This window comes from Rhinichthys klamathensis, unplaced genomic scaffold, assembly GCF_029890125.1.
Source record: "Rhinichthys klamathensis goyatoka isolate OS25496 unplaced genomic scaffold, OSU_Roscu_1.1 h1tg000552l_1, whole genome shotgun sequence".
Lineage (NCBI taxonomy): Eukaryota > Metazoa > Chordata > Actinopteri > Cypriniformes > Leuciscidae > Rhinichthys > Rhinichthys klamathensis.
Genome location: NW_026607022.1, coordinates 123410 through 143661, shown reverse-complemented (window position 1 = coordinate 143661; position 20252 = coordinate 123410). Strand labels below are relative to the sequence as shown.

At 40.7% G+C, this 20252-nt stretch overlaps 1 protein-coding gene across 31 annotated transcripts in view; it reads right to left on the bottom strand.

The window, feature by feature from the left end:
* The window catches only part of ptprsa (protein tyrosine phosphatase receptor type Sa), a 166258-nt gene that overhangs the window by 62990 nt on the left and 83016 nt on the right, over positions 1–20252 (bottom strand). For 20 of the 31 annotated variants that reach the window (XM_056239060.1, XM_056239059.1, XM_056239063.1 and 17 more), the window contains 2 exons: positions 18144–18161; positions 6432–6542 (listed from right to left, as the gene is read on the bottom strand). In XM_056239060.1, the coding sequence (XP_056095035.1) occupies positions 6432–6542; positions 18144–18161 (129 nt within the window). Of the gene's footprint in view, positions 1–4467; positions 4615–6431; positions 6543–18143; positions 18162–20252 lie in introns of those variants that run through there. The other 11 variants (XM_056239068.1, XM_056239084.1, XM_056239083.1 and 8 more) reach the window with 2 other exon arrangements.

The window sequence follows — 20252 nt, the reverse complement described above, 5'->3', positions numbered from 1 at the left end:
ACAGCACACACATATAATCACAGTGCAGGAGTGTCTTTAAAGGCTCTGTAGAGAACAATGAGCAAACACAGAGAAACGTGACAATGACAAGATGAGTGTGATTCTTCTAGCAAATTAATGATGGACAGGCCCGGACTGCTGATGCTTATGCTTTTCCTGCGCCGATTTAAACAGATTTAAGTATGGTGAAACTTAAAAAGAAAAGGAAACTTAAAAAGGCAATATATTAAATAAACAAACATGCTTAATAGTTCTGCTGGCACATATTGCGTGTGGGCCTGCTGATGGGTGATGCAACATTTGGCCGTTCTTAAAACCAAATCTGCTAGAGACTAAAAACCGCTTCATAAGGCCAGATTAGTCGAGCAATCGCGGGCTGCAACCTTTCACCTTGTGAATTATTCCCAATCCAAAACTTGTACTGTTGCGCTTGCAATACGTTCTTTAAAAAACTCAATCCGGTTATTTTCTAAACGAAACAACCTTTTGAAAAGACGCAGAATAGCTTGGCAACTTCAAAGTCACTGGCAGCAAAGCATCCCACACTTTAGGCTCGAATAAACTGTGGCGAAGAGGGGAAATCATAAGCGGGTCTAATGTTTTCAGATGCATGTCGACATTTACGACTGGCGCTATCGCCGCATCGGCTTCGCGTTGCTTTGAAATGCCATTGCACAAAGCTTTATCTAAGTCCTGACACATGGTCCTATAGCTTGACGTTTGATGGTGCTCTCCGCTGTGATATACGGAGGAATATAGAAACGGTCCAATTGGACGGACACGCTCCTCATTCACTAAGACCAGGAGCCCAGCAGGCCGGGAGCGATCTCTTTGAGGTCCAGAGTCAAAATCCCATTTCAAGCCCAATGTGGACAGAGAAAGACAAAATAAAAAGGCCAAAGTGTCATACTCCTTGTAATTCCTGACTAGGTCGTTTCAAAGGTGGCCATTTTGGTGAGACAGTCTGTCCAGCCCCAAAATCAAGGTAGGAAGGGAAGCCAAAATAATGCGCAGCCTTTAATGTCACATTGAAGCTGAGATTACACCCTGTTTGATGTTCAAAACCCACAATAATCCATTTGGCTTGAAGGTTGCGAGGCCATTTGCATGCAGTCGGCAGGGGTTCCCCATATTAACACGCACACCTCCGCCGCTGCAATGCAGACCAGTTCTAGTAATGGTAATTGGAGCATTTGTAAAACACTACAACCCCTGATCAACTGCTATAGTGGGGCTGCATTGCATTTGAGATTTTGCACCAAAACCTGCACCATTGCAATACACTAAACACTTGTTTATTCAAAGTAGGCTTTGCTTTGAAAAGTAGGTAGGGTGTGATCTAGCTTCCATTTCTAATTTTACCCCGAAAGAGCATGCAAGGACATGCAACACAACCCAAAGTGGTGGCAGTGGGCTTCACATGCATCCACATGCGCATACACCGAACATAATCATAGCATTTAGCATGGCATACGGTACAGCTCAAGTCTTCCAGCATCTCAGAGTGGGTCTGTGAGGTTATTGGGCACTAATTGTTATTAATATGCCCTGGAAACATTCTGGGATCTTGAATCCTTAATATTTTGGCTTTGTCACCGCATTATGGGGAGTTGAATGGCGGAACGGTTGAAAGCGTCATTGTCAGGCGGCAACAATGAAAGATTAGCGACTACATTGAAACAAGAAGAATCATAATTTCTGTTATTAATTCGGTGCGGAATAGAAGGGAACTTTTGTCGAGGCTCGGGGGGGATTTCGGCATACGGAAGCAATTAACTATCATGCCTGATGTAGACGGCTAACAAGGAGACTATCGAGTTAAAACATATCGATTGAAATTTGAAATGTTTTTTTTTAACATTAGCAACCCCTGCTGAGAAACAAATCTGCCTAAGCTGGTTTTAGCTGGTCTCCCAGGGAATTTGGACATTTCTTTAAGCTGAATCTTAGCTGGTAAAGCTGGGAGACCAGCTAAAACCAACTGAACACTAGCTTGACTAGCTCGGCCAGCCTGGGAGACCAGCTTAAACCAGTTAAAATCAGCTAAAACCAGCTGAACACTAGCTTGACCAGCTTAAACCAGTTACTTCCAGCTTAAACCAGCTAAGACCAGCCAACCAGCATAGACTGGTTTTAGTTGTTTTTCAGCAGGGACATTAGCTCAAAAAACTGCATTTGAGAGTGTTTTGTACAAAATTTGGTAAATTGTTTCAAGAGAAGCGATTATTTTGGCCATTCTGATCTGTTTTTGATAGCGGCTATTGGCTAAAACACAAGAAAAGCAGCAAAACATTTGCTGTGATGGATAAACATTTCCACTACAAATATTTTGCCACTCTTTTATTTTTAAGCTACATCATGTTAGCCACTAGCTGCTATCAACAACATTTCTCATTTAGCATTATTGTTAACTGATTAACATGCAGCTAGTGAAAGCTAGTGCGCTCATACTGTTAGACTTTCTATATATGCTAGGGAGCAGTAACAAGCTATCAGGGTAAAAGCGGCACAGATTTCACAGTGGGAAAAGCCGGATATGAAAAATAAAGCTCTGTCAATAAATGCCAGGCCCTGAGAGACAGAGTAGCGGCAAAGCGCACTTCATTATTTATAACCCCAAATCATGTGGTGTCGCCCCCCTCCCAACAACACTGTGTCTGTAAAAACTGAATAATTCAGAAAGCCATTTAGTCTCAGACATCACCAGATAGCTGGCAACATGTTAGCATTAGCCAAGTGAAGCAGAGGGTCTTGTTCTGTGTCATTATCCCTGACAAACGGCCGTCTGAAACGTGGGGAGACGGATGACATATCAACTGAGAGTTAGCCATCCGCACGATTGGACAAACTTGTCTGGATAAATGCGAGCTTTCCGACTGATTTCTGGTTCTACAGCTACAAAAAAAAAAACCCAGAACGGTAAAAAGCAAAGTTTAGCGCATTCAGTGACATGATATTTAATGCTAAATGTTGGTGCTAATCCAATGACTGCGAGCATGGGTTTTAAAAGGGCTATTTTAAAAGGGCAGCGGCTATTTGGACTAAGTGCAAATGACAATAGTCAAGTGTCATTGGTTAGTAGGCAAACCAGACGTAAGTGGGCGGAGTTAGTGTAAATAGCCTCTGCCAACAAGGCAGGCGTTTAGTGTAAACAGACACTCAGTTTTAAAAGTATTAAAAACAGATGCAGTGCAAAAGCAGAAAAATGCTCATCAATATATTTGTCTTGATTTCCAGAAAATATATCAGATAAAATTGATAAATATTAAGATAAATTACTTGACATGCAAAATTATGTAGCCTATGCTTATTATACTAGTTTTAATCCTGAATTAGGTTTGTTTTTTTGTCTTACTCTATTGGAAAATGGTCTTTCCTCTTATCCCCCCCCCCCCCCCCCCCAAAAAAAAAAAAAATGTGTGGACAAATGTAAAAATAATGGTTGCTACAAACAGGCGTGCAATTATTGCACTCAGCTGGATTAGCGAAGGATTAGCAAAGCACACGCTTTTTGTTCTGGTCCAATTTGGGGGTTTTAATACAGCACATTGTGGCCGTATTCAGACGTACGCTGGCAACGACGGCTCGAGCGAATAATAAATCCTGATTTGATTGAGCCTGCGGACTGCGAAAGGGCAAGAGGCAGTCAGTCATCACGAGGATATATATCGCTATGAAATAAAGTCTGTTTTCTGTGGAGCTGCGTGAAGTGCGGAGATCATTATATCTGCCAATGATCCATGTGGCACCAAAAAAACTAATTAGCAGAGTGAGTCTGCGACCAAAACTAAGCTTTCGTGTGCAGGAACGGCTTTGTGATTCAGAAGATGGCAGGAAAACTGTCTGTAGAAACACGAGACAACAATGCACAGAAACACAAACCACATCTGACAAACCAGAAACTACAACAAAAAGGAGTTGAAAACAGAACGAAACTAAGGGTGCACATTACACAAACACCACAACACAAGGAACCGACCAAATGAGTCGCCAGCAAAGGCTCAATCCAGGAGAACTGGACCAAACAAAGAGAATAATAAAACACAGGAATGCAACGAAGCACGACAGCGTCTTGAGGCATGCAAGCGCAGTTACATTCTCCCATCATGCATCACTTGTTTACTTTCAAATGCGAGATTTCCATGACAGCATGTGCACATAAGCATTTTCTTTGGGCAGAAGCAATACTGAAGGATGCAAACGAGAAAAGGCCCCACAATGCAAACTTAAAAACGTTTAAAAAAAAGAGGAAAACGAACCCGAATTAGCGGGTTAGTTACTACTAAGTTTTATGCAGTTAAAATCAAATCTCCCAGAATTGAAAACTTATTTAGCAGGTTGATTTTTAAACTCCGAATTGCCAATGAGCCTTCCAATCTAAATCAGTCAAGGTTAAGGTTTTAATACATGTTGATTTTTCGATTTAATGTGGGTTAAAAAAAGTGAAAAAAGAAAAAACACACCAACCTTCTCGAAGCTCTGAGGGATGTAAAGGGGTTGATGCAGAACACAATGACATGAGGAGAAGAGAAAAATAGGGGAAACACAGAGAGAGTAAAAAAGGCCACCTCAAGGCTTTTAGCTGCTACATTTCTCTGACTGATGTCGCCTGATTATTTCTCGCGTGACAAAGTCTGCCGCGTTTACCTGCTTTGACCCAAACAGTTTGATTCACCCCAGTGGTTGCTGGGAAAAGCGTTCGGCCACTAGAGTCAATTCAAGCATGTTATAACAATGCAAAATTACAAGGTCTTTAGCCACCTGAAGAGCTGCCGCTGCGGCTTTAATTACAGAAACGAAACAAAGAGACAAAAACAGAAATCAATGAAACAACCCCAAGTACCAACCAAATCAAAGCGACCGTACAAATAAAAACCACATAATTAGCATTAAAGTTAGCAGCTACAATCAAGACAACCGATTCTAAAAGCGTTGCGCTATTATCAGACATGCATATGCATGAGAATGGTTTCACTCGTATAAATGGGCGGGTTGTTTCCTCCACTGTAGCTGCTAATTTCAAGTGCCGTTAATTCTAGAACAGAAAACATTTGATTGTACTCAATAATTAAGCTTTGGGAAAAAAAAGACAAAAAAAAAAGACAAAAGGAGATGGGATACAGTCTTAATGCAGTATGCGCATAATCAGTGAGAAATTAGCATACCTATGTTGAATTAATTACCGCTGTGGTAATTTGAATGGATTTCGGAAATCTCCAGTCACCTAATTACTGAAATGTCACTAGGAATCAGATCAAATGTTACTGAACATCTAACACTGTTTAAGGTCTTATAAAAATGTCCCAATAAAATTCCTTCCAGGTCTTCAGAAGAGAGTATAGACAGCCCTAATCCACAACAGGCCGTTGACTCCATCACGGATAAGAGGCGTTATAGGGTATGATGTTCATACCGTGGTAAAAATCAAGCTAAAAGGAAGGCCTCTTGTGGATTATTGCTGTCATAAAATGGCGGTAACTGATAAAAGATACAAATATTCAATCATTAATGAGAATTCCAATTTAGAATTCTGTTTATCCACTGTTCAAACCCCAAATTATCATTCTGTCATCATTTGTCATTCCAAACCTTTCTTCTTTCTTCTGTGGAACACAAAAGATGATACTTTGAAAAATGTCTCAGTGCTTATTCGTCTATTCAATGAATGCAGAAAATCATATTCTGCAGAAGAAAGAAATTCAAACAGGTTTGAAGTAAAAGATGATTTTACTTGTAAAAGATGCATCTTCTCTAGTGGGAGAACTATAATAACTATAATAATGAAAAGACAACTCTCTGGCCCATTTTATAATGTAACGGCCAGTGAATAATTTATCCGGAACAAAGTTATTTGGTACACAGCGGGTAAAAAACCCATCGTTTTTAATATGCATTAAATAAATAATACATGCGCAAAATGCATCTGCCTCGAGTTATTAAAGTCATCAACCTGGAGATCCAACTCTTCTTAAGGTTAGTCGTCTGCGCTAACGTAATGCCTTAAAACAGTCTCAGACGTTCCTTTATATTAATAATAACAACCACTGAGCCAAGACAGATCGTTAATTATTTAGATTTAGCAATTAATGTATACACTTCTATGTGTGTGATTAGAAACGTGCATATTTTGAAATCAACATACTTCGTTGCAACAATTTACCTTTTCGTAGGGAATACGCTTAGCATTTTGATTGGCTTATTGCATTGGCCAATCAAAATCAAGACTTACCATCATCCTCTTGACCTGTTCGACCCAAGTTTCCGCCCATCAAAGAGAAGACTGAACACTACCCATTAAGTATCGAAAATGTGCATATTCTGTGTTTTAGCGTAAAGATTATTTTATATACAACTGGTCATGTGACCCGACGTGCATGAGCGGATTTAATTGGTTGTTTTTCGATGGGCTCCAGAGCCAGGTTGCTCCCTACCTCGCACATACAGGTTGGCAGGGGAAGAGTATCGGACGCCTTCGATGTTAGACGCCACACACTCGTACTTCCCCTGGTCGGTTTCCTCAGTGTTTTCTATCTGCAGGGCACCTGGGAGAGCAAAAAAAAAAAAAAAAAAAGTACCCCAAAGAAAAGGGATGAAAGACAGAGAGAGAGAAAAAGGGAGAAGACGGCAAACTATTAGAGGTTTGCAAGTAACAAGACTGTCAGAAACTATTTTATTTTGTATGTTTGGTGCGGCGTTGTATTCTCATAAATTGCTCAAAGGCCTTTCCCGTTTGAAAGCCAACTTCGCCTTTTAACGCTAACGCACTGTGTTGAATCTGAGCAGTTCCACACTCAAGGCAAAAAAGATTAGACTGATCTAAATATGTCCGAATGCATCACGTCAAACGCACTCGGAAAAGAACTAGCAGCAATGTTATGGTTTTCGCAGGAGTGCTGGATCGCATCAATCAGAGCACCGGGAACTATCATGGTGTGGAGTCGAAGGAGATAAACCGTTGCTCGGTCCCAACGGGAGGGAAGTTGGTGAGGGTCAAGACTGAGACATCCATTAGTTCATGTCGAAATGTGCTGAAGCTTAGCACAACACTTAAATCCCACGGCATGCATTATTTCAGCCGGTCTCCCAGGAGCGGTGGCAATAATCATGTCAGTGGGACTGAGAATGGCTATTGGCTTGATATCCCTCCAAATTTCATTGCCATGTATGCCAAAACACATGCAAATGTAGTTTGAGATACATCAAAACTTGAAATGAAAAGGGCCTAATGATCTTTATATTAGCCTCCACTTCCTCTTCTGGAGAAACTTAAGGTGCAACTTCACTATAAGTTTCCTTGAAATAACCCGAGGACATAATACAGGTGTTACTCAAATGTTAAGGATTAGGGTTTACTGAGTTTCAAATAGGGGTTGGGTTTAGGAAGTCAGCATGCGTTTTGAGCTGTACTTTTAAAGGTGCTCTATGTAACTTTTAGCGGCCTCTAGTGGTGATGTTTCAGATTGCAACCAAATTTTACAAGAGCGCTCGTGCTCGAACTCATAGACAATACCGTCTATTACGCAAATATCTTGGCGAATACTAGACGGATTCGGCGAGCACCGAGCTCGTTGGGACCATCTAGTCGAGCTGAAAAGAACCATATAAGTTCCATAGTTTTTGGTGGTGTTTTCGCGGAGATATTAGCAGAAAACCATCGGGCGCGCTGCAAAATTGCGGACGCCGGTGACGTCACGATCTCAGAAGAAAATCGCTCGTATCTCTGGAACGCAAAGACCCAGAGAGCTCAAATTCGGGGGAGGAGGTCCCAGGAGAACCCTTGCCCGAACGCTAGAGTGGCGGGCCTCGGGGACGCCCCCTACCGGATCGCCGTTCGCTGGGACCCCCGATAACTCGGGGAGCCGGGCGAGTTGGACCTCGGGGGTGGGCTCGTTCAAAAGGCCCCGTCCAGCACTACGAACGATTATAGTCTTGGGAATATTGATCAAAGATTGACTGAGATATAAGCCGAAAAACGTGCGCCTTTAACCGGACGTAACTCCCTGACCGTCTACAATAGACTGTATATAAGGAGAGAGGCTCGGGAGCGCGCATGCACGTCACATCCGTTGGATTTCGCGGTAAATCCGACCCGGAGACTTCACATAGAAATAGGAAAACTGGCCTTCAGAGGTAATAACAAAACTCGACAAGTGGATCATTTTAATGTGTGATTACAACCCCTTCACACACAGGCAATAAAAAAAGGATTCATTTTAGCAGAAAAGTTACATAGAGCACCTTTAAAGTTTGCTTTTTTTGAGCCATCAACATGTAGTTACAAACAGGGTCTCATTTTCTGAAGCTAAATCACTAAACCCAATCCCCCAGTTCAAACTCCATTGGAAGTATTTTGACCGCCTGGGTAAAACATTTTATATTATACTGCATGTGATCAATTGACCTATGGCTAAGCCACGCCCCCAAACGCGATGAGCCAATCACAGTGCGCATAGCTAACCCAATACACTCGGACATTCTCTGCTTCCACGTCCATTGAAATGCATTGCAGTTAGTCAGTTTTCATTCGTTTTGATATGTTTTTTCTTGTCATTTTAAGTTTAAAATGGTCAAACGGTGTGTATGGGGTACTCCAACGGTGTGCATGGGGTACTCCGACACTAGGTATCCCGAGAGGCTGGGCGACGGTGTGTATTTTTTACCCTTTCCCAAGCCACATCTCAACCGAGATAAGTGTCTGCTCTGGATAAAGTTATGCGGTAACTTAGATCACAACACCAACTAAACGTGGATAAATTAAACAAGAATTAAACAAGGATGTCTACATATGTTCATCGTATTTGAACATTATCTTTAACATCTCTAACGTAACGTTAGGCTAACGTTAGCCTAACATTAGAAAACGTTGACGTTAGCTTCTAGCTGCGTTGTACATGTCACTTAGCTTCATTAACGTATCTTTAAATAACCGAGATAACAAATGTTAGCAATGTTGTGCTGAATGATTCATGTAAATACTGCAGTGCATGAACAATGCTGATCCTCCATCTTGTTGTCTGAGATGGTGATGGCAACGAGATGCGGTTTAATCACGTTTACACTGTGACCTGTAAATATTTGCCTGGAGCTGAAGCTTTTCATCGACCTTCTCAACAATAAAATTATTAATATAACCCTCCAATGAATAGTTAAGGCCTTTTTGGTGACTTCGAGATGATTTATAATCTTTCTGTCTCTAAAAATCATCAATTGCCTCCTGTGAAATGTCTCCTACTGTGACAGCGCCTGTCACCGAATGTTGGCTGTTTGTCCGAGTGAGCGGAGGGGGCGTGGCTTAGCCATAGCTCAATTGATTTGAGGGCTCTTAACAGCATAGGGCAGGGATGGGCAACGTCGGTCCTGGAGGGCCACTGTCCTACAGAGTTTAGCTCCAACCCTGAAAAAATCACCTGCCTGTAACTTTCTAGTAATCCTGAAGACCTTGATTAGCTTGTTTAGGTGTGTTTGATTAGGTTTGAAGCTAAACTCTGTAGGACAATGGCCCTCCAGGACTGAAGTTGCCCATCCCTGGCATAGGGGGTTGTGCTGTAAATGTTGACTAGCTTCAGGAAGTTAGCCACTCCTGCATTTTGAGCCATACCGGTGTGATGACTCCGATCTTCAACCAGATTAACTGACGCTACGCTTGATATTTGATGACTATTTTGAGTGTTTAGTTTTTTTTTTTTTTTTTACAACGTGCTACGGCTGCCCCGATGGAAATGTATAACTGTTCCAAAAAAGTATTGTCCGGACCTCTTGCAACTTTAATTGAATACCCCTGCTATATGTGATCAGTTGTTTTGAGAACAATTTTAACACACTTGAAACCCTGTGGTTCCCCGTCTGCTGCTGAAGAGATCCAGGGATTTACCAAATTACAAATCTCATTATAATCTCAGAATTCAGGTCTGAATGCACCACCAGAGCAAATGTGATGCTAACAAATAGATTTCTTTGGGAACCAAACTACCTTTCCATTACACACTACGCCGCCCCACCCCGATTTTTCTTTCTCTGTGTTTGAGTACACCACCATTGCATTTCTACAGGCACCATCAACACCGTCCTCACTCCTGGGGAGACGCTCATTCTGGCCGAACGAAGACGTCAACCTTCATCTACGCCACATGTGGTCGAAGGGACATCAACAGCAGGGACTCACGCTGCGGTTTAAGCGCGCAGTCTGTGTGCCAATGAGACTATGGCTTCTGGGTGGATGAATCACACCTGCTCGCGGCGGATCAGCAGCATGATGGGATCAGGGAGTTTAGAGGCGTGGCAGGGAGAGACTAAAATGGAAGGTGGTTTCTAAAGTGTGTGTGTGTGCTCGTGCACGGATCGTTTGATGTGCACATTGGCGCAGCGGGTGGCCGGGCAACAGCAGGTGGGCTTGGAGAGCTTTCTAAAGTCTCCTCAGGTGCGCAGCCGAAGGAGAACCGCTCGCGCGCAACCTGTGCTACGTGACGTTGTTGGAAAATCTGGTGGAAACCTCCATCAGTCATTCGTCCTTCTCACGTCAATTCTGGAGTGCAGAAAACAGGCATGAATTTGAATGTTATTGGAGCAAGGGCTGATAAATAAACCATGGCACAGTGGTATGCCAAGCTCTGAATTCTCCCCATCATTCTTTCTCATCTTTGTAACTCTTGTGATGCCCTTTTTCAATGAACAGTCAGGCTAATGATTGAGTAATGCCATTGAGGAAATCTTAGCAAGAACAGAGCAAATCCAAATTCATTAAATCCAAATTAATTCCCAGCGGCTCCAAAGCAAGCACATTTTCTCAGGGCTCCTTCCTGCCTGAACAGGACTATTTTGGGTACTCCTGCTTGCTATTCAGCCGACTGACGATTCCCCACTGACTTCATTACATATTTGCAGCTGTGTTTTTTCCCCCTTGCCTGTTTCCGCTTGGGCTCAGATAAGCTCACTGAGAATATATGATCTTGGGAGGGATTTGACAGTGTTCCTACTTTAGCAGTCTTTCTCAAAATCTATCAATCTCTTTGTCCTCACTGCTGATTGGTATGGAGAGGAAACTTTAGCATACGGCTAATCAGGTGTCTGCGTTCTCGTTTACTGTCCTCGCATCTCATTTTGAGCTTATTTTTCTCCCAAACAGTCCTTAGCTAACTAAGCAAGAGGGATATTTAACAACAACGCTCCCTGACAATGTTTAACATGTCGGAAACTGTTCAAAATGTCTTTGATCCCCTCTCACTTTCCCCTCAAATCTCCCTTTCGCTCAGCCACGAGAATGTTTTCAGTTATTATCTTTTGCGTATAATTACATTTTGAATTTCCATTATCCATCCTGCCTGTGGCGTCTTTGAGGCTGCCGGTGTAGCCTTTCCGTTAGCGGCACGGCTAACAACAAAACAAGCTGTTATCTTACTTTAACAAATAGTGTCGAGCTCAAAGAGTCATAACGCCGCACAATACCATTTTTGTTAAAAGGCAAGTGGAAGTCATTTTCTAAATATCCGTGCCACGACGCAATCATCTCGCTGACATGAACCCTCTAGCTATGAACTATTATCTGAAGCTGAACAATAAAGAATATATTAGAGGATTCAAATGCCTTCTGCAAACTGTGAGTGCACTATGAATAACCCAAAAGCAACAGATCCTTCACTGCTGATGACATAAGAAAGCATGATCAAATTAGCCAAATCAAGCGTGTATTTAAAGGTGACATATTATGTCCCTTTTCACAAGATGTAATATGTAATATCTAAGGGTGTCCCCAGAATGTGTCGGTGAAATTTCAGCTCAAAATACCCCCCAGATAATTTATTATAGCTTATCAAATATGCCCCTTTTTGGGTGTGAGCAAAAACAAAGTTTTTGTCCTAAAAACTTGCTGTTTTTAAATCTAGCCTAAAAACTTAGTATTATAGTCTGGCATTTGACGCTATGTGAGAGTTTCTTTTTTATTGTGTCTTATTGTTTTTTTCTGTGCTGTTGACTGTTTTGTATCATTGATATGTGATATGTGTGAACAGCACTTTGATAAACACTTGCCGTTTTTAAAAAGTGCCTTATAAATAAACTTTGACTTGACTTTTGTGTGTGTCCCTTTAAATGCAAATGAGCTGCTGCTCCCCGTCTCCGTTCAGAAGAGGGCCGATCCTTTACACAAGCTTCGCCAATAACAAAAAACGCGAATAATGCAGCCGACAACAGAACAGTTTGCATGCTTTGCCGGAACTTTTGCCATTGCGTTAGAACTGGTTACACTGTTGTCGCTTGCGAAAACCACATGGCGGCGCCGTGGGTGTAAACGTGCAGATTAAGGGCCGGTAATATTATAATAAGATCCCCTTCCTACGTCAGAAGGGGAGCGAAATCTGATCGGCTTATTTTTTTTACATGCTTGCAGAGAAAGGCTCACCAAAACAAAGTTACCGGGTTGTTACTTTTCACGTTTTCTGGGTTGGTAGATGAACCGGCGACCCGATTATAGCACTTAACCCTCTGGGGTCTAAGGTGTTTTTGGGGTCCTTGAGATGTTTTGACATGCCCTGACATTTGTGCTTTTTTCAGTTGCTTATAAACATATTAATGGCACATGTGTAATTACACTCTATTTAGCACAAACAGGGCTACCATAATATGTGAGCAACATGTATGTACATATTTGTGACCGATCACGGAAACTAGGGACACAAGTCGGTTCTTCGGCATTTTGAGTTATTCATAGATTCTGAAAGTGTAGTCTCCAAGCTTTCCAACGATGTGTAACACGTGGAAATCTGATAATATTTGGAGAAGTTGTGGCCATTTGAAGGTAGGAACTCAAAAAAGGTAAAATGGGAGAAAACGGCCTCAAAAGATTGTGCATTCTCACCTCTCTCTCCTGCTGGGAGTGACAATAGGGCTCATTTACATCTCATTTAGATAAGCCATACCCCCTGTAAAGCTCCCCCTGTGCTTTACAGCTTTTTTTTCTTTCCTGAGCTAGCTAATAACAATAGGTAGGTATGGGAAGGTCTAAACAGACTAAACATGAGATAACATGTACGTGTTCTTAGAATTAAAACAAAACGACAAACTTTAATGCTTAATGCAAACTCACCCCCAGGACCGGCGAATGCACTTCTGCCGCTCTAGGCGAAAAACAATTGTGCTGCCCCTCTATTTGCAACGTTTACCAGCAACAACACACAAAGACCAATATGCCATATACATATAACGCAAAACCAGCAACAACACACAAAGACCAATAAGCCATAGGCCTACATATAACGCAAATAGTGCGCAACGCGCGTGTGCCCAAAATGTCAACAATATTAAAGTTTATGCAGGAGGTAAATGCCTGCTGGCATTTTTCTTTAAGCAGTCATGACAGGAATTTTCCAAATAATCATATTTCCTCCTCAGATTACTGTTGCAAATCTCTTTACACCACTTTCTTATGTGCGTATACACACACAAATGAAATGTCCGCAAGCACATTATATCATCAGCAGGTTCAGCATCTTAAATAACGACTAGAGAGCAAATGAAGCTTAACTTACGTTTCAGAAACGCGCACGGCAGGCCTTCATCGCAGCAAAGGTCTTAACTGCATCCTCTATTTCGATTCTCTGTGCCAGTTCATGTTCTATGGAGATTGTTGCCAGTCCATTAAGTCTGTTCCCTGTTCACAAAACGTTCCCCATTCAAAGCAATCGGGACATCACATATGAAACAGTTAGCCACCGCTGTCAGCGAGCCGAGCCGCCGTATTCAAGCACCGAGGGACCGCGCGCCGCGCCCTTACCTCCGGTTCAGTTTCCCGAGCCCACAAAGTGCGGCGAAAACATTTTCGGTGTAACTGCCACGCTTCAGCTCGTCTGCGACAATCTTTGCGGCGTCCATCTTCATTGAATTTTGATATCAGATAGAGCCGGCCAGAGCGCTGCATATTAAGTAGCCACGCTGTTGGGGGGCGGGGGCAAAAGCGCCGGCGGCTATTCAGTATGGAAATACACACAGACAATGACACGCCCCTACTGCATGCTAGAATCTCCGAAAAACAAGCCGATTTCAACCTCAAAATGTACGCTTTTAAATATACCAATACTGTTATCTCAAACATGTAGAGGCTTCTTCATGATCTCAACTAACAGATTCTGCAAAAAAGCGGAAATCACCAATTTTGGAAAAAAACGCTTCTTTCTCATTTTGCTCGCAAGTTGTGCTGCCGACTTGTGTCCCTGGTTTCCGTGACGGGTCACATTTGTATTTTTGAGAGAATATTGTTTATGCACGGTTATTGAAAAAACTAAAAATTAAAGTTTCTGAATTAAGGCCAAAAAACACATATTGATTATTTCTTCTATATGACCCTGTATTTGAAAAATGTGTGATAGCATTAGATTCAAGGTAGTTTTTGGTTACGGAGGACGATTTTCAAACATATGTCAAGAAAAAGGATAAATGAATTTATCTTTAAATAAATTGTAAATTTTATAAAAATTGTATAAAAAATTTATACATTTTTAGAAATTTTTATAATAAAAAAATTATAATTTTTTAAAATAAATTTTTTAAATTATAAAAGGATACATTTTTCTCTCTTGTAGTCACTGAACACTTACCTTGAGGTAGGATGATATAAGTGTTGATTTCTAATGAAAGCTACCATGGATCGGATGCTATCACACATTTTCCAACTCTAGAGATGTGTACCTTCATGAAAATCAAAAAGAAATGTAATCCCTCAAAATGGTACCGGTAGCCCAAATTTGGGGTCCCGTCTCATGGCCTAATGACAGCCAGTCTGTTTCTGTGGAAATCTCTCAGGCACCAACTAGTAACGGATTGTGGAAAGCTCTTTTTGGGAATTCTCCACCGCATCGGTGTCAATACGAACCGTGTCCTTTAAACTGGCCATTAAGTGTTTTTGTCACGATCAGCCGAAGTTGGCGTGAGCTTGTGACTGGCGGACACGCGGTAGCTGTTGACCTGCAACCAGTCGGGGCTTTAGCGACGGCCCTGGGAGACAAAGTCTTGTCATCTCCCGTCATCCACCCGATCCCGGATCATGGGGGAAAACAGGCTGGGCTGTCTGTAAAGTGGAGGCCGTGTCAGGAGGCAGCTCTGCTGGGGCGTAGAGCGTGGCAGCCAGGTGTGGAGTCGAGGAGAGCGCTGAACCGTGACCAGCGCTACCATGCAGCTGTCTATTAGAGCCAGTGTGCACGTGACGGCTCTCGCCATGCTTGATTAACCTCAGCTCTCAACCAAAAGAAACCTGACCAACTTCAACACACACACACACACAATTTCCAGCACCTACAGTCCCATTTGAGTAATTCAATTAGTGGGCGATGCTGGCGCATGATTGATTTGTTTGTGGGATCGACCGCGTTCTTGTTATTTTTTCCTGCATGAGCAGGACTGATTAGGAGAGAGAGTATCATACTAGCTGGATATAGTGTGCATATTTCTTTGCATGCTCAGAATAACGGGATGACCTGCTAAGTTTGCTTAAATGTGCATATCATTTACATTTATGCTTTTGGCAGATGCTTTTATCCTAAGTGACTCGTACAATTAGTGCTACATCACAATGCATGATATATCACATCCCAGAATGCAATGCACTTTTAGTTGACCTTTAATTTTTCAGTGTGACTAATGACCTGGAAGTAATTATAATTTAGCACTTATCTCCTTTTTGATCGATTTTTTGATTGGCCCACCAAAAGTTAAGACACTCTTAAATGAAATTGAATTAAAAAATGTCCAAATAACGTGTTTATTTCAGAGATCCAATTCTTAATGGGCATTTTGTCCAATTTTTCATAAAATACAAAAATCCCTTAAACGTGATAAACTTACTTCAGAAGCAACTCTGCATAAGATATTGAGAGTTTTTAAAAATAAATCCCATATTTAATAATTGAATACACTTAATATCAATTTGTAACTTCTGAAAACATCTTAATATCTAATGCAGTGTTGCTTCAAATACATTTATTTTGTTTTCTTTATTGGAAATCGAGTCAAAAAAGATCCTCAAGGTTTATTTGAAGTGCCAACATGACCATACTACTGCATTTTACTTTACAATCTACTGCTTAAACAAAAGTAGGCAGCATACAATATATAATGTGTAGTAGTAAGTTAGTATTTCATTCTGAACACAGCTAATGTTCCTCTCCGAGATTTTTATGCACATTTCTTGTAAATCAGACAACTAATCACGTGCTAAAAATGGAAAGAAAAATTTGGACTTTTGCTTTTAAAAAAGATGGCGAGCAATGACTGTGCCTGAGCTTCTGTAAGAGTAGTGTGTATGCGTATGGACACACACCAAGGTCATTAAATGTGAAGCATCATCATGGGGCCGAGACGTAATGCAATTGTTGTCATCTTCCATCTGTTGGCTTGTAGTGCTCTGATAAAGACGGCAATGATGCGTGCACACATCCGACGGGTCCACCTCGGGCCATTTAGAGACGCACAGGTCAGCTGCACCAACTAACTCAAGTAGGCATGACTTAAGATCATGTTTATGCAAACACGGAAACAAGTCGCTAAGCTAACCAATGCAGTAATTGAGCTTTGTTAAGATGCCTAAACCCCACGCATAACTGTGCTGCACATTTAGCCCAGACTGGGCCTGAATTTGTAGAAGCTGCCCTGGGCAAAAGCTCTGACTTGGATCACTAATCTCATTATGCAAATGCTGCTTTATAAGTCACGTTCAGTTTAGCGAGCAGCAAAATGATTAATGTGCAGTGTTTTTGCATTATAAATATGCATGTTGGTCTGTGTAATCGAAGAAAGAGCTTTTATGCTGTATACTTTACTAGCTGTAGCCAATAAAATGTACTAATAAAAGTATCTATCTATCTATCTATCTATCTATCTATCTATCTATCTATCTATCTATCTATCTATCTATCTATCTATCTATCTATCTATCTATCTGTCTGTCTGTCTGTCTGTCTGTCTGTCTGTCTGTCTGTCTATCTATCTATCTATCTATCTATCTATCTATCTATAGCCAATAAAATGTACTAATAAAAGTATCTATCTATCTATCTATCTATCTATCTATCTATCTATCTATCTATCTATCTATCTATCTATCTATCTATCTATCTATCTATCTATCTATCTATCTATCTATCTATCTATCTGTCTATCCATCCATCCATCCATCCATCCATCCATTCATCGCATTTATTATTATATTATATATAAATATAGCAGGTGGAGCTGGGGAGGTGGAGGGGTTCAGAGTAATTCTGATAGCGCTGCAAGACTAGCCTACGTCAAACACTGAATCAGACTATTTAAATGTTGAGCAAGCGATCTTAATTTTCATTTTTTCGAGTTTCACAACTGAACTAGATATACGCAGTTTCGCTTGCGATCCAATTATCATATTAAATCGTGACACATATCGCAATGTTTATCATTTTGCAAGGAACTTGACGAAACCTGACAAACGTGATCAATTTAGGCACCTGTAAACATACAAAATTGAACATTTAAACAAGAAGAATGCACTAAATTGCACCCAAAATTGTTATTGTGAGGATTACCATTTGAATCCTAGCTTCGTTCACCCAGGAAATTAATGTAAAATCAAAACAAATTCGCTCACCTACCTGTTCGCTGTGAAAAAGAAGGCATTAACATTAGAAACTGCACACAGTTTTCATATATATATAATGAAATGAATATCGATCTATATCTGGAGCGAACATCAGCCCTGATATCATCTCCAAACTCTGTGGAAACAGAGACATTTTAGCTGGAAAAGGTCTAGGTAAATGTGTGTAACGTTAGCATTGGTGATTCGACAGGAGATAAGATCAGGACTGAAAGGAAGGCTGCGACACCGTTTACCCAGCGTCCTCATTAGCGTGATAAGTGTGGCCTGAAAGCGCCCCGCCAAACAGCACAAATGTCACAGACGTAGGTAAACACCAACCCCGACACCTGTCTGACTCCCAACACTGACATTAAACACACATGGAACGGGACACAGACACAAACACGCACACAAAGACACACAATGAAAGCTGGAGAAAGAAGAGGACAGCCGCTCTCCGTTTCCGACAGCAAGAGGTCGTCTGGAGTCATTAGTTAGTTGAGGTAGTTAAGTTAAGGTTAGTTGTGTTTTTATATTAGTGTCTTACCTCGGATGGGAGTACCCTCTGGAAAAAGACACAAACGAAACAGACATCAGTTTAGTTCACGGTTAATAGAGAGGTGCAGGAATGACGTCACTGTAGGCCAATCGGCAAAACATTGACTCTGGGGCAATGGAAGTGCTAAAATGCTAACTTGTTTCAGCGTTTTGGCTAACAAAGTGATGTCATACCTGCACCACTCTATGTACGCTCAGGTTATGACTCTCTTAATGTACTGGTTAGTTTAGTTTGGGATTATCATCACAGCTTTAGTAAAGGTTAAAGACCTGCCAGTGCTGGACGTGGAGCTTTACATTCATCTTTCTTTCCCTCCTCTACTTCATAGATGCTTATAAACAATCGGATATTTTGTAAAGGTTAAAGACGCTAAAGAAAATGTGTTTGACCAATTCATGACCAATAACATTTTAACAGTTTTTTTTCAATAATTACAAAATATTTAGCTTTATTATGTATAGAGAAACCACACATAAAAAATAGTTTATAAAAGCATAAATTAAATATAATGTTTATTTTATTTTTTTAATTTATATTAATAATAATGGCTATTTTACTAAATAAATGATTCATTAAATAATTTAAATGAACGAATTCATAATGTAAATAAAATTTAATAGTAATTTAAATATAAATCAGAATATTTTTATTTCATAATACATTATTAAATGTAATGATTTATTTTATTTAATCTTGTTATTGTTCATTATTAGTATGATTGAGTTTAATTTTTCTAGGCTGTACAGCACTGAAAAAAATCAGTCTAATTAAAATAATGATTAGTTCATATAATAGATTGTTAAAATTGTGTTATTTTTATTTGCTGGGGTCCACTGAAAATTACAAAAAAATCTATAATAATAATAAAACTTTATTTTCTCCATAATTACATACTAAAATATATATATAAATTATATTAAATCTGGATATAAAATAATTTAAATAATTTAAATAAAATATTAATTTAAATGCTTTATACATTTATTCATTTTTTATTCTGCTAGGGTGCACTGCTAAAACAAATCAAAACACTCCACAATTGTAGCCAGACATGTAAAATGAGGCCTTAAAATCAAGCATTACTAATCCAGTCATGGTTAGCATTATCTTACCAACGTCTACGTGACGTTGCAGTGGCCTGTTTTAGGTTTATTTCTCCACTATAATCAGCTCGTTGAAATCCTGTCCCTCTCTGACCCCAGCGCTATAGACACACAGCGAGCTCTTTTGTCCAGCAGCCGTATGAAGGTCATCCGTGTAACGTGAAGGATATTTTGCCTGCTTCTCGATCAGACTGATATTAACTTCTCATATCGTCTCCGGCAGTGCTAAAACGCACCGTTTTACTCAGTATTCCTGTTTAAAATACACCAACATCAGGCCTGTAAAAAACGCTGTGCCTTGACGAACAAAATATAATAAATAGAGTGTAAATAAAAGAGGTTTCATCTAGTATTTATATTTATGAGCCTCCAAACAGCAATATACAATACAAATGCACAACGCTGCGAGAAGTGCACTAAATAATTCAACCTACAGCCGAACGCATGTGAGCTTTGAGGCTCACGGAGGGCGTCTTTTTGAAAAGCAGGCAAAATATTCATAATTTAAAAGTTGTTTATGTATATTTAAGGAGTTGAGGAGGAATCAGAAGGGCACGGGGATTAGGGATCGTCAGTGTTTAGTTAGTATCAGGGACGTTGAGGCAGCAGAATTAGCTTGTTTTTGTTCCTACTAGAATCAAAGTCATGGTTAAGGTTTGGAAAGAACTGGTTAGGTGAGGTTAGGTTAAAGGTTAGAGGTTTTCAAAGACACAAATTCCACACAGAATGACTGGACAAAATGCTAAAAAGTGCTGTCGTTTGCTCAAAGAAGCTTCCAGACATCTACTCTGGCAGGAAAAAAAGTGGGTTTTATAGGGGGCGGCAGACAATCTGGCCGCGGTCTTAATCCATCTGCACGGCTGAAACTGAGTCCGGCTCACTGCCATGCGTTTAGGCCCGAGTGACCTTACAAATGTCTCCGCCGAGGCGCAGATGTCGTCTCTCCCTACAGAAAAACTCACCGCCTACATAGTATCAGACGGCCGGTGACTCG